Source organism: Saccostrea cucullata, unplaced genomic scaffold (assembly GCF_032062105.1).
Source record: "Saccostrea cucullata isolate Sc308-1 unplaced genomic scaffold, CSIRO_AGI_Scuc_v1 ctg191, whole genome shotgun sequence".
In the NCBI taxonomy this organism is placed as follows: Eukaryota; Metazoa; Mollusca; class Bivalvia; order Ostreida; family Ostreidae; genus Saccostrea; species Saccostrea cuccullata.
This window is the reverse complement of record NW_026935443.1, coordinates 27,755-54,334: the sequence shown is the minus strand read 5'-3', so window position 1 is coordinate 54,334 and position 26,580 is coordinate 27,755. Positions and strand designations below refer to the sequence as shown.

The following is a 26,580-nucleotide window of genomic DNA, read 5'->3' as shown; positions in this document are numbered from 1 at the left end:
GCCTAAAAATCAATGTTTATAAGATTGTTTCTCCTTATTAATATACTAGATAACTTTAAAAAAAAATCGATGGATTAAGCCCATCTCCCCGCATCAACTTAAGTTGTTTCCAACAAGCTCGGGGTCCTTCGGATGAGACCTTAAAAACCGAGGCCCCGTGTCAGCGGCAGGCGCTGGCACGATAAAGATCCCTCACTGCTCAATGGCCCTGAATGCCGAGTAAAGGTCAAAATTTGAAGCCCTTCACCGGCATACGGTGACGTCTCCATATGAGTGAAAAATTCTCGAGAGGGACGTTAAACAATATACAATCAATCAATCAATCCAACAAGCTCGTGTTGGAAAGCCTGTGTTACAATACTGCCAAAGTACACCAATAAGTATTTTAAATTTCAAGAAGAACAGTAATTCTAAAATTCTTCAAAAAGATCTTTTCGTAAAAGGATGGATTTCAACCTATTACACCAATTTGAAAATTAGGATAAGAACTCAAAAACGGTTTCAGAAGGTAATAAGTTTTGCATGGTCCCTGAACAGTAAAATAGGTAATCGATATTATATTGAAAATAAAAATCGAGCGACGCTTCCCTTCAAATTCATATTAAATATTTGAAATTGAAACACTTTACATATCATCGATCAAGTGTACCCTCTTTTAAAGCAAACAATTCTGTTTCGCAGGTAAATAGCGCAAAGGCATCGACCGACATACGGCAATAACAGAACACGCTCAAGGAAATATATTGATTCGATATCGGGTAGGCTGAAGTTGTTATCAGAAAAATTTTCTAAGAGTAAATCACCCGTTTCAGTATAAACCCTCAACTTCCGTGAGTTATCAACCCCCAATCAAACCCATACGATGTCAGCGCCACCTCCTTACCCCGGGACCGAAAAGCAGGGAGGTAAGTAGGGTTTCCTTTTATTATGGTTTCAAGTTTCAGGGGTGGGGTGGTACTCCCTATTCGAGTACATTGACGGTTTATTTACCAAGGAACTGTTATGAATTTTTTATAGCACATATACTTTCAAGTATATATGAGAAGAGCGCAACACTGACTTATTGACTCTACGTAAACTTCTGCTTTCTTATAATAAAAAAAAAACACTTGCGGTTTATCTGTAACATTTCGAAATGCCATGAAAAGAGAAAATGACGAATCGATTTTTTCTGTAATGTAATGTTGCTAGATATAAGTTGCTAATCTGTTTCTAAATATTGGATGGCTTTGTTGTGGTGATAAATCCATATATATATACCCGTAATACAGAAATAGTCAATAAATGAACTGTACACTTATCTACATGTATATGTTTTCGTGTAAATAGAGTAAAAGTTATATAAGCTTTATACAAAATACATATAAAAAAGTGAGAGAATTAGAGTTCAAGACAATAATATTAAACACCATATACGAAGGCTGTTCAATAAATAATTAATGTCCTGAACTGTATGACATACAATACAGATATCATATGACATTAAGCTTGACTTTCTCTCATTATTGAATCTTTAATGAGTTTATAACAGTTTATGTGACCACTTTTCATCGCATAGTTTCATTGTGAGAAACTGGAAAACAAGGGCTATTCAAGACACTGCATTATAAATGAATGGTAAAGAATCAGTAAACTAGAGTGAAAATAACAGCTTCATTAAAGCTGCTGTAAAACTTGTTAAAAATCCCAAAGAAATATTCACTGAAACATCTGACATTTACAGCAACCAATGCCTGTTTTATAGACAAATGAGCAGGTGGATTTCAATGATAAAAATTATATAATGGGCATCAAAAATGGGTACCGTCCTTGCCAACAAAAAATTATAACAACTTACCTGGTATGTACTGTTTGCCAAATTTCAACAAATAATATTTGATGATGTATGATTGACTTCAAGACACATAGCAAATTTGATAGACATCATTTCGGGAGTAGTTCACACTGTTTTTAAGAAACGTTTGACGGTAAAAAAGCTTAGTACTCAAAGGTCACCCTATATTTTGAAAAATGAGTGAAAACGACAGCGTGTACGAATGTCTTAACAATTATTTTAAAATATCAGTAACTGTAGTTATCCGTGTTTGTTTGATATTCAAACAGATAATGGAACGAATCTATTGCTTAAAACCCTCAAAACAAAATTTACCATAAGATGTACTTGATAAAAAACAGCGAAGGTCTGATAAGAGCAAAGAAGTGCAAGAGCACAAAGACAGATTTATATGCAATTTTCTTAAATATTAGTGGTATTGTTGTTCAAATTCGTATTCGGGGAGACAGTTTAATTTCTGGAGGAGTCTAGAAAGCAATTTTTTTTGCAAAAAAATCGAAAGGTTTATTACAGGAAGGACCCAGAATCAGGAATCCACTACATTATATTTCTTCATGACAGCGTCCAAACCCGCACGCCCTGAAGAGTAAAGGGTTTTTCGGGATAAACAGAAAGTTAATGTTTTTTCACATTAACAACATTCGCCAGATCTTTGACCTTTTGACTTGTTTCTATTTCCAAACTTGAAAAAACACCTTTCAGAAGGAAGAAACAAGTGCAGGAAATCACTGGATCTGCCATTTTACAGTATACTAAGGGTCATTCCCAAAAATGAGTTCAAAAAACAATCAGAAATTGGATAAAAATGTTACGGACATGTGTTTTAATTAAAACAGATTAATAAGTTAAATCTTGAAGACTAAATCATTGAAAAGCGTCTATTGCTTCTTTCCGAGCACCGAGGACATTAATTATTGAACAGCCCTCGTATCTATATACCATATCGTTATAAGCAATTACAAAAAAAATGGCGTTTGCAAGCCTTCTCTGATTAGCAGACTCAATATAGGACATGACGACGTTATTTCGAAATGATCTCTCTACTATCAGATAAAGGGGTTTCCTATGTAACACAGAATGTGCATGGCACTATCGAACAGATCATAAAATCAATTTTTTTTGTCCTTGTAAAAAAAAGTCCATTATCCACAAGGTGAAGTTTTTTTTAACATATCAGAAAGATCTTAATATTTCGACACCTTAGATAATGGTGTAAACATCTAAAAAAAAATTACTTTTAGAAAAGTACATATTGAGATACATGTAATCTAGTTAATTCACAACATACGGGTACAATATACATGTCATTAGTGTATTTATCCAGGGAAAATGTTTACGGACAAAAAAATCGTAAACAGAAAAAAACTGTCGTTGACTCAGTAATCAGTATATACGTACATTGGAAATTACGTATTATTGCTTATTTTGACAACATTGTCTTTGTTTGTAAGGCTCTTTATATACTCATAGTTCCCTTTTTAAGGAGGAAATTCTTCAAAATCATATGTCAGTTTTGGATATTTTTAATATCCCAAAGAACCAAAATGATTTTGAACTACCATATACATACAAATGTATTGGATTCTGAAATTTTATAAGAATCATTACAAACAAAGATATATAGCGGGTTCCAGTAAATGTTCAACCAAGCCTCTTTTTTTACTCCTCACTAAGATATTAACGGTAGTGAAGGAGAAACTTCAAGATTACTGTGCAACAATAAATTCAAGAAGTGGTGTGAATTAGATGTGGATACTCAAAAATTCTAAGGAACGTTTGGACAATTTGAAATCACAAGATTTTACCAAAATCAACAGCTTAAAAAACTTACGACTTTTCAACTTTATACACAACCATTCCCCACGACAAATTAAAGTCTAGGCTATTTGATATCATTGACGGCTGCTTTTCAATAAAAATGGAACTTGTAAATTAACTTACCTTGTCATTGGTCATTTGTAAAATTACAGATGTATTTTGTTGAAAAAAATGCTGATTGTACACACAAGTACCCCGAAGTTGACATCAAAAAGATGCTTGAGTTCCTATTTGGCAATATCTATGTTGTTTTTGGAGACAAGGTCTTCCAACAATCTATTGGAATTCCCATGGATTAAAATTTGCATCCCGTTATTAGCAGACCTATTTTTATATTCATATGAAGCAGAATTTGTGCAAAATCTTATGCTTGAAAGGAAGAAAACACTTGCTGTGTCCTTCAACTCGACATTTAGATATATCGACGACGCATTGTCAATTAACAATTGTAATTTCCATTCTTATGTCGATACGATATATCCTGGTGAGCTTGAGATAAAAGATACCACAGGGTCTGACACACCTGTTTCATATGTGGATGGATATTTTACTTGACAAAGACGTAAATGGTAATCTTACAACCAAGATATATGATAAAGGTGATGACTTTAACTTTTCTATCGTCAACTTCCCTTACTTATGCAGCAATATACCTTCATCACCTCCATACGGATTTTATGTGTCTCAGTTGATTCGATACGCAAGAGCATGTTCTACGTATGAACAATTTTTAAAACGAGGTAAATTATTGAAAAACAAGTTGATGAAACAAGAATATCAGCAGTCTCGTTTAAAGTCATCATTTCGTAAGTTCTATGGTCGATACAATGACCTTTCAGCGAATACAATTTGTCATTGAGTCGGGTGCTGACTGACGTTTTTCATACTAATTTTTAGTTTATTATATATACACTTAATTTGCAAATGATTTTCTGTTATTTCCCGATTATGACAAGGAACACACGGTGGGTGTAATCGATCGACAGGGTATGCTCACTCCTCCATGGCACTTGATCCAACTTCTGATGTTTTGGAGGTCCGTGTTTGCTCTGCTCCTATTTTGTGATGTTTTATGGACTTTTGATCTTGAATATTGTTCGTTATCTCCATATGTTTCATTTGACTTAATATAATGTAATGATTATTTAAATCTACTTCAAATTTTGTCATTTACTTTAAAATCTAAACCCAAAGGGTAGTCACTCTAGATCTACCACAAAACAACTCTTCAGTGAGCAGTGTTTATAATTTCCTTAATCTAAAATCATGATTCTTTATAATTATTTTACTAATACATGTAAGTATACATACATATATTTTTGTTTACAAGTTCTATATATCATGTATATGTCCTATTGTAAATTTTAAATCTATACCAGATGAGAGTAAATACAAAATTTACATACTAGTATATATCGGTATTTCATGTTCTTGACTTCTTTTGTAGGACCCCCACCCCCTCCTCCTCCGGGGCAGGGCGTCCCCCCTCCTGCAGGTAAAACTTTCATACAACATAATTTTTTACATTTATTTTTTTTGTTTTAACCTGTGATCGCTTTTTGCATCTCGCTATATATCTAGCGCTTTAAGTTCATGTCTTCAACATTATACATTTTATTCATGTCATTAGATAATAAAAAAATCAAGGATTCTGATGTCTGAGGTTGAGTCAGTCTATCAATTTCACATTATGCATTTTCTTTAACAATTTCAGCATTTCTCTATGAAAATCCTACCTGTTTTAAGGGTTCTTTTGGGGGGAAATTCCTAACAAGTACTTGACTATCATTTCATAAGACGGGTGTCAGAGGACCTAGCGCTCGGTTGTCTAATTATATAAATAAGTTGTTCAGCATCTCTGAAACTTGTAATGATTGCAAAGATAAGGAAGTATCAAAAAGTATGTTTGCATGAGATTCTGTAAATTACAATATAACAAAGAGAAAATATGTAGAAATATTCAATGAGTCGATGTGTAGATGCACTTTCAGCAAATAATAATGTATACATGTATACAGTAAAACACTCTTTTATATAACCTGCTCATAATAAATTTATGCTTAAAGCGAATAATAAGCTAAGAATAAAGTTTGAACTGTGTCTTCAATCCAAAAAGACCTAATATGTTGTATTTTGTTAAATTGTTGTTCTAATATATCAGCAAGAAAAGCCTCAAAATGGCGTACACATGAATGAGTCATTTTTTGTGGGAACAAGAAAAGTATGGCTCGGGGGCAACTTAGCTTTTTTGTACAACAATACTATGTCTAAATTCAGTTTATGGTGCTTTTGCAGGATATCAGCCTATGTATGGACAGCCGACAGGTATTAAATATATGTTAGTTTTGTCTTAGTGTGACTACCAAAGCACGAAATAGCCTAGGAACATCCCCTCATCCCCTCATTGTGACAGAATGCAAAATGTAAATGAATATCGAGTTTCTTTTATTAACTTACATGTTCATTCACTTGTTGTGTTGTGTTGGTATATAGAGCATCCCTTTTCGTTCTACAAAGTTAAAACATAATATATATAATAATTATTTTAACCATCATCTTTGATTCTTTTCTATTCATACATGTACATGTAATTGTGTCAAATACATGTACATGTAATTATTATAGTTTCTACTAGTGATAACAAAAACGGTTTTAATTTATGTTAAACTCTCTTCGTTCTTCCAACCTTTGTGATCTGTTTTAAACCATTCTTTGTTTGTCTGGCTATATACCTGTATACATACTAGAATTAGCAATGCCCAAGCAAGGGGGAGATAACTTTCCAGATTTCCTCAGCCTCGTTTTGATTCCGTATCAAAAAAGAGCTTGAAAAGTACGGCTTAATACACTACTTTCCCTCGTATTTTCAAACGTTTTGATGACTTTTCTATGAAGTTTGAGATGCCCCCTAGCATTACCAACCCTGAATGTTTGAAGTATGGCGCGATTAGTCGTTTTAAAAATAGATTGAAAATTTAAAAAATCTCTAATTTTCATATACGGACGAGTACAGTGTCAAAACATGCAAAAATAGCTTCTTCTGATAGACCACTACAAATACATATCACTTATAGGCAAGTATTCAACCGTTCTTGTTCGCCACACGAATTTTCTAAGGCCTACTGGAGCAAATTCGGATTGTAGCAGCCAGCCAACACGTGTGTAGAAAAAATGTACACAACGTGAATTGAACGTATGATGGTCTGTTTACTTCATTGTCAAGCTGATACAATGTTATATTCTTGTTTTTGAACTATCCTGAAGCATTTTAATAATGAAATTCCGTTCAAAGGCTTATTTCGTGCGCGAAAACGAAAGTAGGGTTCATCTCAAAGTGAACAAGAATAAATTTCAAGATTGATTTACATTGGTGAAGAGAACAGTGAAAGTCAAATGAAAACTTTATTTATAATCATACTTTGATTTTTATTGCTAAGTTTATTTCTTTAAATGACAACACAGCATACGAATAATGAGACATAAGCTATTCTGTATAAATAAAGAAAACAAAAGAAGACAACTCTTGCATTTCACATTCTGTGTCATATTTTCTTCTGTGTCTCAACAGTGGCACGAGAAAATTATGAAATTTCAGATAAAATTAACAAACTGGTACATAGGTTATATTCTAAAATTGTTTTGATCTAGTATTCCTGCATTATCTGCTTTTAATCTGCTGATGAACACTTTCCAATCATTTTCCTCGGAAAGATGGATAACTCTGTAAGAATTCTGCATTTTTTAAACATTCATTAAAAGCTCAATTTTCACCCGATTTAAGAAATGATTTCTGATATGGAATCAGTGGGTCATACTTTACACAATGGACATAAAAAACTAACAATTTTTTGACTCTTTAAAAATCATTGGGCATTGCTACTAGAATATATATACCCCACTAGGTCACATACACACACAAAAAATCGTTATTCTACACTGAATAATTTAGTAACTGTCATTTTATACGTGACGTGCTTTAAAGAAGACATTGCCAATCGATTGCAATTTCTCCTGCAAGTTAGGCCACTTACATTAGTTCTTTGTTTTACATATCACAGTCGGGCAAATTATCAAAAAAAATTGAGTTCGAAAAGATAATAAATTTAAGGCAGTTTTATTTATTGATTAATAATGTAATTTTTGAATATATTTTCTTAATTGTGAACCATGGTCTTACATGTGTAGTGAATTCACTCGTAAGCTCTAGTAAGTCAAAGTGATGAACCGTGTATTTACCTTTGTCAAGACCTGTGATAGTTTTAGGAAAAAACATTTCTAGTTTTCATCGACTTGCGAGAAAAGTGCTAAAATGTCGATTGAAATTAATACACTGGTACACTTAAATTTCATTAATCAAATTGAAACTGTCATCAAATATTAATGATAACGAAGTATTTGTATTGTGAAATTCTATAAAGGTCAATGGATTATTGTTCATTTTCCCAATATGATTTTGGTTTACTAAGATTTCTTTAATTGTCAAGTACTCAGTAACTTTAATTGGCAAGTAACCCATGTTGAAAATGACAAACTCGATATTTTGAGCACCAACATGAAAGATTTCTAAGTTTTTTTTTAAAATTCTCTATTTTATAGTATTTATTACACATTATTTCATTAACCTTCACTCATTTAATTTAACAAAATATAAATGTTCATAACAACTTATCTGATGATTTGCAGCGAGCTACCAGCCAGGTTATCAGCCGATGATGGGGCATGCAAGCGTGACCGTTGTCCATCAGCCAGGAATGGTGATTACGCAACAGTTTAGAGAACATCCGGTCCGCACTAAATGTCCGGCCTGTCAGGCTGAGATCCTTACATCAACCTCTTACGAAACCGGAACCTTTGCTTGGGTTATTGCCCTTGTATTGTGCCTGTTTGGGTGAGCAAATTTAAAAATAATTATTCGCTGATGAATATTTTAAGCGCCAAAATTTTATAAAGGATTAAATTGATTGGTTGTGGAGGAAACTCTCTACACATTCCTGGAAGTCTGCGGGTTGGAATAGATGCCTTTTTCTGCAGTTCCAGAATATATGATTAGAAAATGTTAAGTTATAATTGTTGACAAATTTTATGACCACCTTATATACTTGGCCAAAGGTTGCTCTTCAGATATAGTCCTACATGTACATGTAGTATGTCAGACTTGCTACATGACTTTGAAAGAATGTCTAATTGATTCAAATACATGTTAATGATCCAAGGTTTGTCTAAAAGGAAATAATCTCGTAAAAAGCAACATGTAGATCTAAAATCTGAATGTTGTCGATTTGTATTTAAGATTATTTGAAATAATTCCGTCTGTTACTTTGTAGGTTGTGGCTAGGTTGTTGCCTGATCCCTTTCTGTGTTGATGGCTGCAAAGATGTCGTCCACAGCTGTCCGAACTGCCGACATACCATCGGAAAGTTCAACCGAATGTAAAACCAGAGTCTGACCAACACGAAATGACCACCAAACTAGATTTTTAATTTTGCCTTTTCAAACAACCGCGTTTTTTTTCTTGGGAAAAAAAACCATGATGTGATACAACTGTAAACTTTTTTTTTTTTGCCTTTTTTAGCTCGACAAACAAACGTACTATTTGTGCCAAGACGAGTTTCAAGTAGACATGCATGTAAATAATATGTAGTAATTTTTTCTCTTTGAACACATATCTCATTCACAAAATACTGTATACAGGCAAATTTTCGCCCCTTTCACCCTAGCATTGCTTGGGCAAATTTACAATGAGGCAAACTCAAAAATATAGTAAAATTCTTAAAGAAAAGTGTAACTGGTCGAATTTAAATCGAGGCAAAATTGTTGTCAAGATTGAATGGGCGAAAATAAAGCGGGCGAAAATAACCCTGTTTACAGTATTTTCAATATAATGGCTAATATAAGACTTTCAAAATCGATTTGGAAAGTTGTTTTTTTTTAAGTTGTGTGAAATGCAGTTAGATTTGACATACAGGCTACACTGGTTCCAAAACAATTGAGAAACTGATGGACGTATATTCCGGTTAGGTCAATATTTTAATCACTTGAATTTACAGGAATGGACTTAAGCATTGTAATAGATAAGAATTTATATATACTTAATTTATGAATTTTAAAGGAAATTTGTAAAATAATTTTTTAAAAGTATATCAAAACTTGTATGATTCCCCAGCCACAGATGATGATTCATCATTTTGTATATTCACAGTTTTATCAAGTTTAGAGGTAAATAATTTATTTTTGCTTCTTTATTTTGGATACAAATAATTGTATGTGATATAATCATTAAAAAAATTACAGTACTACTAAATATCTTGTCACATATATTGTAACTGAAAATATTTTATTTTGTGATTTACATTGCAGCTAGTGTGCAAAGTATTTCTTTTAATATTGCAGCTAGTGTGCAAAGTATTTCTTTTAATATTGCAGCTAGTGTGCAAAGTATTTCTTTTAATATTTGAATGAATTACTTCTAAACAATATGTAAAGTATTTCTGTAAGTTTAACACGGGCTTTGTAGTAAAATTATTTTCTTGTGAAATAACGTAATGGAGAGGACTTAATTAGACAATTTGCTGACAATCCCCCTTTAAAATATTGTTTAAATTGGACAAAATTTTGATGATTTTTAAAACCCTACCTCATTTGACACGAGGTTTTGTATTGTAAGAACATAACCTATTTATGTAAAAATGAGTCAAGCTAGATGAAAACAATATCAGTTGCTGTTCTGACAGACAGACACAAGGTCAATATAATTAAATATCTTGTTGTTACATGTATATACAAATGTGCTTTTATAAAAAGATCAAGAACTGATTATGTTAAATAAGATGATTTGATGATATAGAAAAATAATATTAAGATGAAACTTTTATCATTAAAACTTTTTGTTTTCGTTGTTTTTGTGTTGAGAATGTTTCTGTTGATCCTTAAATAAAACTCCCTAGAAATAACTGTGTGTCATTTAGAAGTCTTTATTTTAAAAATAAAATGCATGAAATAAGGCCATTCTAATTTTCAAATGCTTCGGGGGGGGGGGGGCACTTTATTTTGCAGAGTTAGACGTAATATAGGGGCTTACCTTTTTTCTTGGTTTAGCCCCCACCCCTTTTCAGTTTGCTTCCGACCCAAATGCAATTATAAATTTTTGAAACGCATTATTTTTTTTAAGTTTTCTTATGTGTTTTGTTCTAGATAGAAAGGTTTTCGGATATAGAGTGGAAGCTAATAAGACAAGTTTTAGAATGGCCTCATATTAAAATCATTAGTTGTATTTTACAAATAGGAAGTTAAGATATAAAGATTCATTGCAAAAGCTAACTAACTTTCAAAAACATTACTCAAGAACTAATGCCCTCTGTTAAGGTCAAGATCTAGTAAATGAAAGGTGCCGACAGATTTATAAAACTTGAGAAAAAAATTCCTTTATTGATGCTTTACAACTTTAGCTTGGTCAAATAAGGTGTTTCGGGGCATAATTTGTAGGTAATCGAGATGAAAAACTGTATTCTAAATTGTCATTTTCAATGAAAAATTAAGAAAACCAGTCATGAATATTGGAGTTTTTTCCATATTCGACACAGGAAATGTATCCAGATTGCCTACAGTCTCTCAGAAAACGGTTATTAGTATATTCATGGCCTCTTGTTTAAATCAATATCAAATTTCATATAGGTATCCGGTTTACTTTTCATATGATTTCAAACTGAATGTCGTGAAAATACCCTATTTTCTACATAATTCTGCTAAAGCCGTAAAGTACGGGAAAAAGAAAGTTGAAATTGATTATGACGTCATAATGGATTTAGCACCAAAAAATTAGTCTAAAGTTATTTACTAGATCTTGACCTTAACATGGAGAGTTTAATTCGAATCAAGCCTAAGTTCATGTATATTTCGATGCATCGACGTTTTATCAATTCATATGTCGACTCGAATATGAAAATATACCACAGAGTCAGCACATCTGTATCATGTTTTTGTACATTTTACTATAAAAAGTCGTTCATGATCTGACAATTAAGTTTTATGATAAGCGTGATGACTCCCAATTATTCAGTCATCAACCTCTCTTACTTACATGTACATGTATGTACAGTAGCAATATACATTTCTCACCTGCATATGGGGTTTAAGTCTGGCAGTTAATTCGATACTCAACAGCATGCTCTACGTATGAATAATTTCTCTCAAACGAGACAAGCTTTTGATAAACAAGTTGAAGAAACAAAGGCATCAACAATCTGAATGTCGTTTGTCATCATTTCGCAAGTTTTATACAATGACCTTGTCAGCAAATACAATTTATCGTTAAGTGTAAGGCTGACTGACATTTTTCATACTCATTAATACCCCCCTCCCGGATCATTACAAGGAGTGTATAGCAGGTGTGACCGGTCATTAGGGGATGCTCAATCCTCCAAGGCACCTGACTCCCACTTCTGATGTAAAAAGATCCTTGTTAGCTCCATTCCCAATTTGTGTAGTTTAAATGGACTAAGAGCATAATCAATACCGTTTGTCATCTCTATATTTCATCAAACAAAATCAAGTTTCCCTTAAATGTTCAGTCATGGACACAGAGTTCTGGGAATATTCCATAGTAATTCTCCTGCATATTTGCGAAAAATAATTCAAGATAAAATGGTTGATTTTTTAATAACACTTTCAAATATTAAAATTCATGTTAAGATAAAAACTCTATGAGAATATAATGTATATTTCCAACACCAAGAGGCAAGAGTAAAACTGAAAGTGGAACAGTAAACGAGTGATGGAATCAAACTTTATCAGTGTCTAGAAGAAATAGTTATTAGAGTATAATGGAATTACAATATTCATGTATGCCGTTAATGTGGTAAGAAGCAAAATAAGATAACAGAGTTTCAAATCCTTCTGCAGTAAAATAAAAAGTTTTCACAATTCTTTAAAAAAAAAAAAAATAAACGAATAGATTTACCTGAAATTTGCAATCATTTACTACCAATTATCATAATTAGGAGTTACATACATTGTAAAAAAATGTTCCTTATTATTTTAAACATTCATTTGCATATTATTACATGCATATGGATATCTGAATAACATAAGAAAAAACATATTAACAATGTTAAATGTTTCATCAGTCAATATTCTTAACCTTAATGTGAAAATTTAGCTATTTAATCTTAAAAAGAAATCAGGAAATATAGATCGAGTTGAAGAAAATGAGAGTACAATGTATTTCAAATATTTAATAAAATCTATTTGAAGAAATGAGTGGATTTCAAATATATTACATCTATTACAATACATTACATAATGAGCAGATTACAGTAAATTTACTGATTACATGTACTTGTTACAGGTAGTTATTTTTTTACAATTCATTTTTTTTAAACAATACAATAAAATAAGTGAAAGATGAAATAATATCATTAACAACATAAAACTAATCAAGTCATGAAATCCAAATAGATAGTGATGAATTTGCAACAAAATATCAAATAAACATTCAAAGAAATTGTTTGGTGTTCATACAGATCCAAAAAGCCTAATATCGAGAAGGAAAAATTTCCAGCTGAGTACATGGGTAAAACTTTTTCATCACATTAAAATTAAAATTCTTATCACATAAATTTAAATAAAAAAGCATAATACATATACTAAAATCTACTTTGTTGATGAAATTTAAAACAACCACAGCAATATACATATGCAAATTTGAAAAGCATGAATATATGAAAAAAGAAACATTTAGACAACAATATCACTAAATAACAATAAAAGATTGTTTAACAAACTTGGTTTGATAAAGTTTGTGCTTTAATCAAATTTGTGTCTTGTCTTTTGTCTTCATCCATTTTTATCTTCCTTCCATTACCATGACACCAGTTACATCCTGTTGTATCGGCCAATGACCTGGCGACAATTTGGACAGCTGTGGGTGACGTCTTTGCAGCCATCAACACAGAAAGGGATGAGGCAACATCCTAGATCACATCTAGAACACAAAAAAAGAACAATTTAAAAAATAACCAAATGAGGGAGTGGCTCAGTGATTGGGCAAAGCTTAAAAAATTCTTTGTTTGCCAATTGCCAACTGTAATTTTTAGACTGGGTAAGTAAGTACAAGTTTTATTTTTTTTTTATAATAAAATTTTAGTTTTCAGATTTTTCAGATAAAAATTAATATTAAGATTTTCATAAACTTCCTAAATAAGCTCCACCTGTTATGTGTATAAGCCATTGATCTTTAAAAACAATCAAAATGGGGATAACAGTTTCTGAATTATCCTTAAAAAAAATACAAAATGGTTGTAAAAAGTTTGGGTTCATTTTAAGTGGGTAAGTAGGCAACTGCTAATGAACATTTTTTTTTTTGGCCTTGTGAAAAAAATTAAACAGGATTTTTTAACTCTTCACTTTATTGACTTTATCACAGAAATGATTAGGAGTGAAATATATTTTGGGGAAGCATTATTTGATTTCCAATCAGATTGTTTTAAAACATAATATGCACTTATTAAATTCACTGGGTCACTGGGATTGGATATACATGTATATCTATAGTCCTATATCCACAAACCTAAAGCCATATTTGTTTCAATACAGTAAAACATGAGTTTGAAAAGAAACCCTGAGTCTGAAAACAAACCAACAGAATCAAATTAAAGTCCAGCTGTGCTACAATGCTTACCAAATAAAATGGTGGTCCTAATGTTTCTAGAAAATTTTTCTCAAATACATTTTTACCTCTCGAAAGGAATAATTACTAACCCAACAGGTTAAATCTGTTTTGAACAAGATTAAATCTACATAAAGTTCCTTTGATATGATTATCTAACAAGTTCAATTCCAGCCTTATTGCTTTGAGAAAATATTCCTTTGTCAAATGTTGACCCTTCATCAAACATTCTAGTCACAGATGCCATGATTTCAACAAATCTGAGTGCATAAGGGAATTGCTTGCATTTTACCTTTTTTGAATTCCGATGCATGGCTTTTTTTAAATGATTTTTTTTTTATTCTGCACAATCTTCCATATGCATAAAAGAGAATGTTGATCTTTATTAAAAAAAAAAACAAACATCACATGAACATGCAACCCCCCTTTCCTACAGTATGCTTGAAATTGTTGTGATTTGGTTGATACTGGCTTTGTGGTTCTGAAGAACATTGATAAAGTTGGTCAACATATGCTACACATCTCAAACTGATAGACATCAGGTACTGTTTGCCTTGAGCCTTAGGCCAGGGTGATGTTTAAGTAATTATGGTCTAAAGACATTTGACAGTTCTCTTCTTTTTCTATATAAAATTGTTGAAATACTTATTGAAATTAAGAGCAACTGTAATATAGAGGAACCCAATACACTGTAATGAGGTATGAGTTTATTTGATTTATGAATAATATACAAAAGCAATTCAATTTGTACACAAAAATCTAAAAACTTAAGTTATAAGGACATGGGAATCAAAGATTTTGTTTTAAAAAAATTGTCAAAACTAAGACATCAATCATCATGGTAATTGTTAATGCAAACTTACCTAAAATGGTGTTTAATTAAAGCCCTAATCATGGATAATAAATATGTCTATTTTTAAATATCAATTTTGTCCTGCCAGGACTTGCCAAAGAAGTGATGATGCATGCATTGCTATATACATGAACTTGGATAAAATAAAAATATTCGTTTAATAAAAAATAATTCAATGCTCAAAATCATATACCTGTAAACATAATTTAGTTACATAATAGCATCACAGTCATTCATTGCACAACTACCATCAATTATAACATCACAAACAATTCTTTGCCCAAAAAGTTTTAAAAACTTTGAGTCCAATACTCCCCGTTATATGACTTATTCAACTGGATGCATGGGAAAATAACAATTAAAACATTTAAACATACAAGTCATAAAAAATTGGATTTTCCAGATTAAAACAAATTTAAATTCCAAATAGGATCTTTGTATCATATTTTAAACTATAAGCATTTAAAACAAACAGTTCTAACCCCCCCCCCCCTGAAAAATACACTCTATATACATTTCATGTAAACACAAAATGATGCTACACTTATTAAGCATAATAAAATTTAAAAGCAATTTTACTCGATATGTGTAGAGAAACAATGCACAAACATTAGAACACTAAAAGTATTACAGGTGATACAGTTCAGTTAGTGGATAAATCCCCATCTTCTCTTTCAATCTCAACGTGAGCTTGAGTAGACCCTCTCAGTGTGCTGGCTGGTCCCCGTTGACTGGTTGTCTACATCCTGTTGTAGCGTCCCATGGTCTGGTGGCAGTTGGGACAAGAGTGGATGACATCTTTACAGCCATCCACACAGAACGGAATCAGACAGCAAGGCCAGCATCTAAAACAAAACCAAAAGATTTTGAATGAATTCTGCTTCATATGAATACAAAAAAGGTCTGCTATTAACGGGCCATTATTGGCACCCATGGGAATTCCAATAGACTGTTGGAAGACCTGCTCTCCAAAAACCACATAGATATTGTCTATCAGAAACTCAAGCATCTTAAATGTCAACTTCAGAGTACTTGTATGTACAATTAGAATGTTTTAAATGAAATTATTTTGGCAATTACCAATATCATAATCCATTATGTTTATAGACAAAAAAACAACAAAAATGCTTATCTTTATTTCCCCTAGAATGAAAGATCCCGGGAGTATATTGTTATTGTCCTGTCTGTCTGTCTGTCTGTCTGTCTATTGTTAACTTTAACATAGCCCATAACTATTGAGTGGGTGGGGCTATGGCTTTCATATTTCACAGGGGTTTTCCTTGTGACAAGACCTTTCTTTGGGTACCACCAAATTTGACCTCTTGACCTTGGAGTTTGACCTACTTTTACAAAGAAAATACCACACTTTAACCTTGGCTATAACTTTTGAACAGTTAGAGGTAGAGCTTTCATACTTTACAAATGTTTTCACTGTGACAAGACCTTTAAGCTTGTATAAACATTTATGACCTTTTGACCTTGACCAGAATTCAACCAATTTTTTTTATAAACTTTAACCTTGGTCATAACTTTTGAACAGTTAGAACTAGGGCTTTCATATTTCACAGGTGTATTTCTTGTACAACAAGACTTTCCTTGGGGTACCAACACTTTTGACCTTGACCTTAGGAGTTTGACATACATTTCTCCCTATAAGCTGCCTTACGGGGGCATCAGTGTTTCACAAACACATCGTTTCACCGACTTTGCAGGGTTTACAACTAAAACTTTGTATTTTATTAATATATATGTGTTAAATTTTATATGTGTAAAACATGAAAATATTTAAGGAACATTTTATCATAGCAAAGACTATTTTAAAATATAGTGATGCTTTAAAGCTGAATTTCTTTGAAAAATGTTATCTACCCCCTTTTTTCGAGAGCTGGAATTAGGAATAACTTGATAATTAGCATTGGTATTAAAATAATTAGTCAATTACCATTGAACTGTTCTTTGTATATATTACACAAAGATTTTATGGCCAAATTGCCATCGATATTGAATTATTGGGTGTACAATGTAGGCGGAAATCAAGAGATAACGTGTGTAGTTCTTCAAGTTTGTTCATATCATGACCCTTTGGTATCAAAGTATTATATAGGAATATGGTAAATATCATTTAAAATCTAGTAAAACCCACATAAGCTACATGTACCTTGGTATTAGTAGTAACATCTAATTGCCTGCAAGAGTTGTTGCAGGTCCTACACTTGAATATTTTAAACATGCATGTTAGTGAATTTCATAAACACAGATAGAACATAACACATTTAAAAAGGCCCATAACCATTGGTATATTATTTCTCTTCTAGGTGCATAGAAAAATTCAATCCCTCAAACGAATAATGTGAGGCCAGGACCATGCTATATGTGTTTAAGTTAAACCATATAACTTAGTGATTTGAACTGAGCCTCCTATAATATATTTTTATCTTCTAAAGGATTAGAGTTTTTCATCATGGACAATGGAATTGCTAAATCATTTTAAAATGATTATGATTAACTTGCATTTTTTGTTAGTTGCAGATGTACAGTTACAAGCTTATTACAGTTAATGAACAAGTATGGCTATGTAGGTACTGTAGATTCCTTATTTTTCGCGAGTACTTATTATCGCGAATGGGCTCTTCAATGGCAAATCGCGAGAATAATAATTCGCGAATGGACGCAAGAGATTTTACATAGATTTCAGCATCATAAAAATAAAGGCGAGTAATTTTATTTCGCGTGTGGTGCTTCTCACGAATTAACGCGATAATCACTTCCACGCATATAATTAGGAATCTACAGTATTGAAATCTTCAACCTGGGTATAGATGTACTATTAAAGTATAGTGTTCCATAAATGACTTCAGAACTGTCAGATGGTATTTTTTCAGTATATTCATAGTTTAACAAATTAAATTACTAATGTTTTCACTGAGAAATAACATGTTTTATTTTAAGACTTTTCATTTAGTACCAAAACTCAAATGAATCAAGGGTAATCAAATAACAAAAGTGTATAATTTTGCCTCAGATGAAATGTCATGCTTAAGCCCACAGCCCAGTTTTTTAAATATATAAACTGTAGCAACTTTGGTTCTATGAAATTAATATATTTAAGAATTTTACAATGAAACCAAACCATGGTTACAGTGAACAAGCTCTAAATATTAAACCTGAAGAGTCAAAAATGCCTCGATCTCAACTGTATTCACAGAAAAAATAAGAATGATCTATCTACCTGGTATAAGCATGTATCTTTGAATGTATGATTATAAATGTAGGTTAATTTTCAACAAAAGCACATCTATTAACTATAAGTAACATTGAACAGTTTATAAAATGCAATGAAATAGTGATACTCTTTATCTTACCTAGGACAAAGTCACATGATTAGTTGTTACTTCACTGCCGACTCCTAGCTAAACACGATTCTCAAAGAACATGCCGTATTACTTTGCCTTTCAAATTTGTTTTAAGAAATTCAGTGATATCATGGTGGATTCTTTTTTGTTTGTCTTTTTTAAGTATTTTGTTGATTTTTGCAAATTGTTGGTCTTTCATTAAAATCCTTGAATAATAAAATTTGAATTTAAGTTAAAAAGACCTGAAGTCAATTAATATATCATGACAAGGATGTAAGCTAGCATGTCAAACTTCATGCTGCAAACATAATAAAAAAAAAAAAACAACAACCAGAAAGCTTGACTCAAAAGCATTGTCAAAGAAAAGCATATCTGAATTCATGTTTTAAGTTCATTTGTAGTTAACAGACTTAATAAAGGTGTGAATTCAAATCATATTTCACAAGCTGCTCTTGATAGTCATTTTTTATTAACTCTTCGGGTCTCCACCTCGCTACTGGTTTTTCATGCAAATGTTTTACAGGAAACACTTGTACAATACAGTTTGTTAATAGCCATTACCGCTCACAGACAGTTATAAGGATAATTCCACAATACACCCACATAGGAGGCTAATGGTAGCTATATCATAAGGAAAATAATATATTGCTAAATCAACTTAACACACTTTGAGAGTACTCCAAGTAATACTGAAATCAGACCATAACTGTAGAAGTAGTAGCGTTTTAAAGGAATTTCACAGATAACACTGTTAATCGAAACACAAATATTTCATTGTGTGCCAAGTAATATTAATATCAGACAAATTTCGTTTTAAAGGAATTTCACAGGTAACCATGGCAACACCTTTCATCAAAATCAAAAACCGATGGACTATTTTATGTATTTTAGTGTAGTCTGCTTATGTGCCAAGTTATATTGAAATCAGACCAAAAGTGTAGAAGGAGGAGCGTTTTCAAGGAATTTCACAGAAAATTCTATTTTTAGTAACTATGGCAACACCTTTCATGTCAAAAACCGATGCACTATTTTATGTATCTTAGTGTAGTCTACTTGTGTGCATTATATTGAAATCAAATGAAAACTGTTGGAGGAGTAGCATTTTAAAGGAATTTCACAGAAAATTCTATTTTTAGTAACCATGGCAACACCATTCATCGAAATCAAAAACCGATGCACTATTTTATGTATCTTATGAAAATTATTGAAATCAGATGAAAACTGTAGGAGGAGTAGCATTTTAAAGGAATTTCACAGAAAATTGAACCACGGCAACACCGTAATTGCTAACAACGTGTGCCAAGTTATATTAAAATCAGAAAAACTGTATAATCCCTTTTGAAGAAATTGTTTACAGACAGACAGACAGACGGACGGACGACGGACACCTGCATTTCTTCTGGTCTCTGACAGTATTACAAAAGTTTTATCGGAATTAAATATAAGGAATAACTGTAAGATTTTTCAATTTCATGAAGATGATCATCATTGGCTTGCGTGATAATTTTATGCCCTTCGGCGTTTATGCAAATTAGGCCTTACAAGGGAGTACTCTAAAATCTTGTAAGAAACACAAATTTTTGTGGGGATCGAATTCCATTTATTTGTAATCTATAACGGTTTTTTGGGCATGGAAAATCCTTTCCTTGTTTAAGAAGTAATCCATTTCAAGATATAGTCACATGAAAATTTCATGTGGGATTTAATTTCGTTGATAATTGCTAACAACGATGAAATATAATACTTCTGCTTCTATTACAAAAGTTTTATCAATTAGGTCCCACTTAATCAGCGTTTCCCTTGATAGAGGACTCACAAGGGGAAAATCTTGTAAGGTGGGACTTCAATAGGCAGCCTTCATTTCAATGTATTCCATTTCTGATGAAATAAAAACTCATCTGTTGAAATTTAATTTGGCGAAATGGGTAAATCATGAAATTTTACTTCAATCATACATCAAGATTAAAGCTTAGCAAAGCAGTCAGGTTAAAATATACTGATTGATAAACAAAGACCCACCTCCCTTTTTAAAAATATATTTCGCCTTCATATTTTCATTTTCAATGCACTAAAAAATCTCTAATGTCGACTCTATTTGTCTAAAACAAAAGTGTTGACATCTACAATCACAACATCTACAATCTCCACTTAACTTGTTTAACACATCATGCTTGTACCAAAAGTCATCACAAAAAAAGTTCATGTGAACAAAACAATTTCAAACTTCTTACCCAACCAGGCACAAAACCAGGCAAATGATCCAAGCAAATGTTCCCGTTTCGTAGGAGGTTGCCGTGACGACCTCGGCCTGACAGTGGGGACACCTGGTGTGGACCGGGGTCTCACGGAACTGCTGGACCATGGTCAAGGCAGGCTGGGCCACCACCACCGTGGTCTGTCCATACCCCTGTGGCTGTCCATATCCTGAAATAATCACATTGAAAATATGTGTCACTCTACAATTTAATTGTCAATTATAAAAACACATGCCATGTTTGGTTACTGCCTCTTTTTAAATTGATAGCTTTCCAGACAGCTTTTACACTTAATTTTAATATTTTTTTAATTACATACATTAGTTAAGATTACATTTTATAGTGTCCAATCTACTTGGAACTGTGATGGCATACAGATGCACATTCTTGCATTCTTAAAATGCATTTTTTTTAACTCTCAAAAATTATTATTTCACGAAGCATAACTATTAGAAGCATCCTACATATTCTCTCTTGGCTTCAAGACACAATGCTTTCTCTGTTTACAAATAAGTGCACAAAAATTACATGCTAGATCCACTCTTGTGAAACACACAACAAATAATTATCTACATACATCAAGATTTGCTTTAATTATTTTAGTTAAATAGGGGCCGCATGCACATTGGGATGTTGGTTTAATTGTCCAAATTCTATCAATTTTATTTATTTTATGAAATTTAAATACTTCACTTTCAGACAAATGAAACAGCTAGTAATAGGAAACAAAAAACATTATTTTTCACTATGCACACATTGGTTAAAAGAAAATTCATTTAATATTAATACATGTGAGATCCTCCATTGTGAAAGTGAAATCTTTTCAAACAACAATATCAAACTCTGGGAAAGCTTTTTCTGTGCATGTTAAAAGCACATCTCTGTTACGCTAAGTACTGAAACATCACAGGAATCTAGTGAGGGGAGATAACTCTTACCTGGGTACTGTCCATAGGCTGGTCAATAGTAATTCATGTAGAGATTGTTAGAGTACAATAACAGGATAGACCAAAAATATGAATATCATGCTCTGTCCTACTATACTTATTTTAACATGTGAAAAATCAATTTTAACTTAACAAAAGATCATCCCATGTCATTCTGTATATTTATAGAAACAAATGATGTGACATTCATAAGGTCACTGTGCAAATCGGCAGTCCTTTTCCTGTTATTTACATAGTAGGAACTCCCTTATTTATATTTGTACAAATTTTCCTTAGCATCCTGATAAATGTTCAATCCTGCATTCACCATATTTCAATATAATTTCTTAATAATTTCAGTTTCAATGAAATTAATACCTAAATTTTCGCATTCACACATCCTGATTTTTTCACAAATTGTGGTTCTTGCTTTATATAATTTCTATAATAATTTTTGCAGTTGTCTCGCGTAATTATGAAATTAATAGTGATTTACAGTAGTTTTGCATTGACAGCAACTCACAGTGTAATTTGCACAATGACTTTCTAGTCCTCTATGGCACAAAAAATATCATAGTTCAGGGGGTTAGAAGAGATCAAAGTTTAATTATACAGGGAAATGTTCTTGGGAGTATTTTACAGACATTCAAACTATTGTCTAAGTTGCACAAACATTTATTTTACTACCTGGCTGTCCATAAGGCTGCTGTGGGTAACCTTTAGAGAATGGAGAAAAATATCAACTAATGCTATATACAAAATATTATTGAAAGCTTTTAAAAGCATAATGTTTATTATATTAATGTTGAACTGCATGCTATATTTTAGTCAAAAGCTCTTATGTCTGATGCTTATTAAAGTGTATTTGTCTTAATGATATCTTTATATTTTTGCCAAATAATTTTTCTAAAAGCATGCATGTTGCTTGCGACTCCCTTGACCTTTTATTTAAACAATACCAGTAAAATGTGTTTCTGTGAAAATAAATGCTTGCAACTTTTACAGATAAAAATATAACCAATCAGCTTGAGTAATTTTTTTTTTGCAATGGTTGCAAACGTTTATCCAAAACTAACACAAAAAGAAAGAAATTTTCTTGTTTAATTTTAAATCTTCATAAAGAATAGTATAAATTAGGTTTACATATATTAAATATTATAATATTATTGATCTATAATATTGTATGTTTCATTGATGTAAGAGCTCAATGCTTAAGATATCTTTCATACAGATGGATTTACAATTCAGATCCTCACTACCAGGTAGTTTAGCATTGACTGATTGATTTAAAAAAAAATTCAGTGGATGTAAATTTATGATCAGGAACTACACAGTTACAAACAAATCTTTAATTCATTTGACCTTGGGAAGTTTTTAAACTTGTAAATCATTTTTTTTTTCCTTTCTTCACATGAAGCTATGGAAAACCAGTGTTGGCTTGAATATGAAGTGTGAAAGCTAGCTAGAGCTATTAAATGTCACATAAGACCCATTAAATACCCAACTTACTGCTGTTGATAAAAAAACAGTTTTTATAAAGCTTTGAATATCTTATAAAGCCTTAAATACATGTATAGCTTCCTGGTTTGAACACTTATATATCTTCCTTAAACATACAAGTCATACATACCTCCAGGCTGCCCGGGCTGTCCATAGGGCTGACCGTATCCTGTTAAAAAAAATAATAATGCCTTGTGTATTTTTTAAATATCTCATATCTATTAAAACTTACAATATTAATGTTTTTAGGGGAATATAGGCAAGTATTAATTGTGTACTTTCATTTTCATCAACTCATACCAAACAGGGGGTGGGGTGTAGTGGTGGGAGGTGGGGTGGGGGTAATTTACCTTGCATTGGTGGCTGTTGACCAGGTGGTGGGTATCCAGGCTCTGTAAAAAAAACAAATAGGTTAGATATCCTTATTCAAATATCACCATTTTTTTTTTACTTTGAATAATGTTAGTCATGGTAAAATATGCTAAACTGAGGCAAAGACCATCATACATTACAATCAATGAATCAAGCCATGCATACATTTTAAATGTTGAGTCCTAACTGTCTACAGATTCTTGTTCAGTTGCTGTGCATATATTTGGCAAATTTATAATGTTTAAACCAAAGATGCCCTTTCTCTCGTGTGAATTTATTTACAATATGGTTTTATAGATATTTGTATGCTAAAGGTGTTGTTTTGGCTACATACACATGATACAGGTTACATATTGAAGTAATCAGAACCAGCAAGGATATACACAATATGTGATTAAAAGCAGAATCATGCGAGTCGTTCTTTAATTTTAAAGCTTTTAAATTTTACACAATTTCCTGCGATTAATTTCAATATAATATATGTGTTATTGTAGCACATTTTCTTAACTTAATATTAAATAAAACTGGAGATGGAAATATATAGGTACCTGGTCCTTTAGTAGGGTTTCCTGGATAGGGTGGGGGTGCTGCGTCAGTCATGATGTCTTTAACTGAAACGATCAAAACACATTTAAATTACCCTGTGTTTAACACTATACATACAGAATATAAAATGACACATATATTAAGAATTAATAGAGCATAACAATCATTGCATGCAAGTTCAGTAAACACTGACTCGTACAAAATATATTCTAGACCACCCGTCTCAAATGAAAATAAGAATTTTTTAATTTGGAAATTTGGAATTTTATAAAGACATAAATCAAACACTGAAAGAAAAATCAAAACACAATATAAATCATCAATCATTCTTAGTTTTTCCCCCAGTTTTTCAATTGAATTTGGAATTATCCTTCTTTTTTTTTCAAGGTTTTTTGTTATTTTCAGATATGTTGTCATTTTTTCTGTCTGGCTTGACTTCCAACTTACAAAACATGATGCTATGTGCCTGACCCTATATAATAGCTCTCTAAGTTTGACTATCTCTGTAATCTAAATATGTGGTATTTAATTTTGACTTATTGGAAGGAATTTCTGATATGTAAATAGCCAAAGGCGAACTTGCCAAATAAGTATTCTAAGCAATAGTCACTCAAGTGTCAACCTTTAATGCCAAGAAGTTTAAGTAGACCTATTTAATCAACCTTACACCTAATCAGTAATGAATGACCAATAACATGAGGCTCTCTAATTCTTCCGAGTGAGAATCAAAGTTGATAAGAAATCTTCATAATATATTTCTACTGGAAATTAAAATAATTTTACATCGCTTGCTTGTATCATCGTTTCGCTTTAAGATGGCTGATCGCATTCATGTCAATGTTTTAAAGTAAAAAAAAAAAAGGGAAATGTGCCTTTAACTGTTCCAATTGCATGTCCATTTACAAAACATTTTCATCAAAGTAAATGTAACTTAGTAAAGATGTGAAAATTATTAAAATACATCATTGAATACAAGGAATTAATTGTATAAATATATCTGGAGATTTAAAATAATTTTATAAGCTTAAAAAATAAATAATCAAAAAATGCATTTTATCAAAGTAACTAAATGGAAATCTTAAAATATGTAAAATTACATAATTTTGAAATACATATTAACCCTACGCACATTGAAAAGGGAGTGTCATGAAGATACACACAATGACACTTGTGTTATGGACCATATTTCTACACATCATTCTTCAATTATTAAAAGAAAACTCTAGAAACAATAAAGCCATTGACATCAATGTACTTTAAATTGCCAATGACGTTATGGAATTTCTTTCGTTTATGATCATGAAGTTGATGAAATGAAAAAACGATACTCAATATTTTGTCTATAAATCGAGTGCGTATATTTGATAAACAGTCTTTCAAATTCATAAAAATAAACCTTATCAATCTTATAAAAAAAACAATAAATGTCAAAATTACAAAGTTATAACCTACAAAAATTCACTTGCTGATGAATGCTCCTTCTCTTTTACTAAAATTGTTACCTTTCTGACGGTTTCTCTCTGCAGTGAATTCGACTTCCTGTAGGGTCGTGTGCAAATCGTATACATTGACGTCATCACCATTGCATGGACGGAAATGACCGAGCAATCGTAACTACTCGGTCAATTCCGTAAACAATAATAATTTCTTTGTCGGAAATTGGCGGAGATTAACTTTTGTGAAAAGTTTCTAATCTGAAATATGTAAGTTATACTGCGATAAATATGAGTTAAATATACCTAAATAATTTAAAATTATTAAATTTATTTAACCATTTATTTATTTTCTCATATCTTAGTGACCCTACATATGTTGAACCCGGAATAAATATATTCACATGTGCTAATAATAAATAATTTGTAATGTCTTATATCATTTTGTGTAGACATAGTTTGACATACATACATGTACATGTAAATATCGTCTAAATTAAACATACACTATAATACAGCAAGGGACCTATACCAACGTTAGTACAGTGACATAGCATCGGTTTTGAAGAGGGCAGCCCCGGCGAGACAAAAAAAGTTAACTTCACAAGCAAGAAAAAAAAAAAGGAACCAAAATAAAGCAAACATCATTGAAATTTAAAACCGATTCAAAGAATTATGAAACATAGTGAAGCATACTTTTGTTAAAAAAAAATTTAAAAAAAATTATAGAGGAAATACATTTTGAAAAAAATATTAACAGACAGACAGACGGACTGACTAAGGGCACCTTATTATTGCCATAGCTTCTTCAGGTCTTTAATAAGCAGAGCAAAACCCAAATTATTAACTAACATTGTGTTGCTTAAAATTAAGTTTATAAAACCCAAGTTATTTGAGGGATAACTCTGTCAACCATATTTCCTTATACATGTATTATCATTCACGCATTGAAATGCTTGAAATAAAGTAGAAAAAATCAGAATTTTTACAGAATTTTTGAAAGATTTTATCCTTATATTTATCAAAG

General features: G+C 31.7%; 3 protein-coding genes across 9 annotated transcripts in view; 2 read left to right on the top strand and 1 right to left on the bottom strand.

Moving 5' to 3' along the window:
- Positions 1–26,580, top strand: part of LOC134242872 (serine/threonine-protein kinase SBK1-like) — a 444,928-nt gene that overhangs the window by 402,857 nt on the left and 15,491 nt on the right. The gene's annotated exons all lie outside the window — the stretch shown is intronic.
- LOC134242881 (LITAF domain-containing protein-like) lies at positions 663–9,163 on the top strand. Of its 2 annotated transcripts, XM_062725082.1 has the most exons (5): positions 663–905; positions 5,100–5,147; positions 5,948–5,977; positions 8,336–8,540; positions 8,977–9,163. In XM_062725082.1, exons 1-5 carry the CDS (start codon positions 863–865, stop codon positions 9,083–9,085), a joined length of 435 nt encoding a protein of 144 aa, XP_062581066.1. In that variant the 5' UTR covers positions 663–862; the 3' UTR covers positions 9,086–9,163. The 2 variants fall into 2 exon arrangements, with proteins under 2 accessions (XP_062581066.1, XP_062581067.1); XM_062725083.1 differs by lacking the exon at positions 5,948–5,977.
- Positions 12,289–25,628, bottom strand: LOC134242864 (cell death-inducing p53-target protein 1-like). 6 transcript variants are annotated; one of them, XM_062725022.1, is made up of 8 exons: positions 25,573–25,628; positions 24,123–24,185; positions 23,553–23,594; positions 23,333–23,371; positions 22,390–22,419; positions 21,715–21,732; positions 20,753–20,945; positions 12,289–13,631 (listed from the first exon to the last, which is right to left on the bottom strand). In XM_062725022.1, exons 2-8 carry the CDS (start codon positions 24,172–24,174, stop codon positions 13,523–13,525), a joined length of 483 nt encoding a protein of 160 aa, XP_062581006.1. In that variant the 5' UTR covers positions 24,175–24,185; positions 25,573–25,628; the 3' UTR covers positions 12,289–13,522. The 6 variants fall into 6 exon arrangements, with proteins under 6 accessions (XP_062581006.1, XP_062581007.1, XP_062581009.1 ...); XM_062725023.1 differs by having other exon boundaries at positions 25,569–25,587; XM_062725024.1 differs by lacking the exon at positions 12,289–13,631 and adding an exon at positions 15,008–16,013.

What these genes read in the sequence shown, in the direction of transcription:
- LOC134242864 (XM_062725022.1), bottom strand. Translation starts at nt 24,174, where the DNA reads ATGACTGACGCAGCACCCCCACCCTATCCAGGAAACCCTACTAAAGGA. An exon ending in TCAACAGCCACCAATGCAAG is followed by an intron (nt 23,372 to 23,552) that starts GTAAATTACCCC and finishes TTTTTTTAACAG; the next exon opens with GATACGGTCAGCCCTATGGA. An exon ending in ACAGCCCGGGCAGCCTGGAG is followed by an intron (nt 22,420 to 23,332) that starts GTATGTATGACT and finishes CATTCTCTAAAG; the next exon opens with GTTACCCACAGCAGCCTTAT.
- LOC134242881 (XM_062725082.1), top strand. Translation starts at nt 863, where the DNA reads ATGTCAGCGCCACCTCCTTACCCCGGGACCGAAAAGCAGGGAG. An exon ending in TATGTATGGACAGCCGACAG is followed by an intron (nt 5,978 to 8,335) that starts GTATTAAATATA and finishes GATGATTTGCAG; the next exon opens with CGAGCTACCAGCCAGGTTAT. An exon ending in CTTGTATTGTGCCTGTTTGG is followed by an intron (nt 8,541 to 8,976) that starts GTGAGCAAATTT and finishes GTTACTTTGTAG; the next exon opens with GTTGTGGCTAGGTTGTTGCC.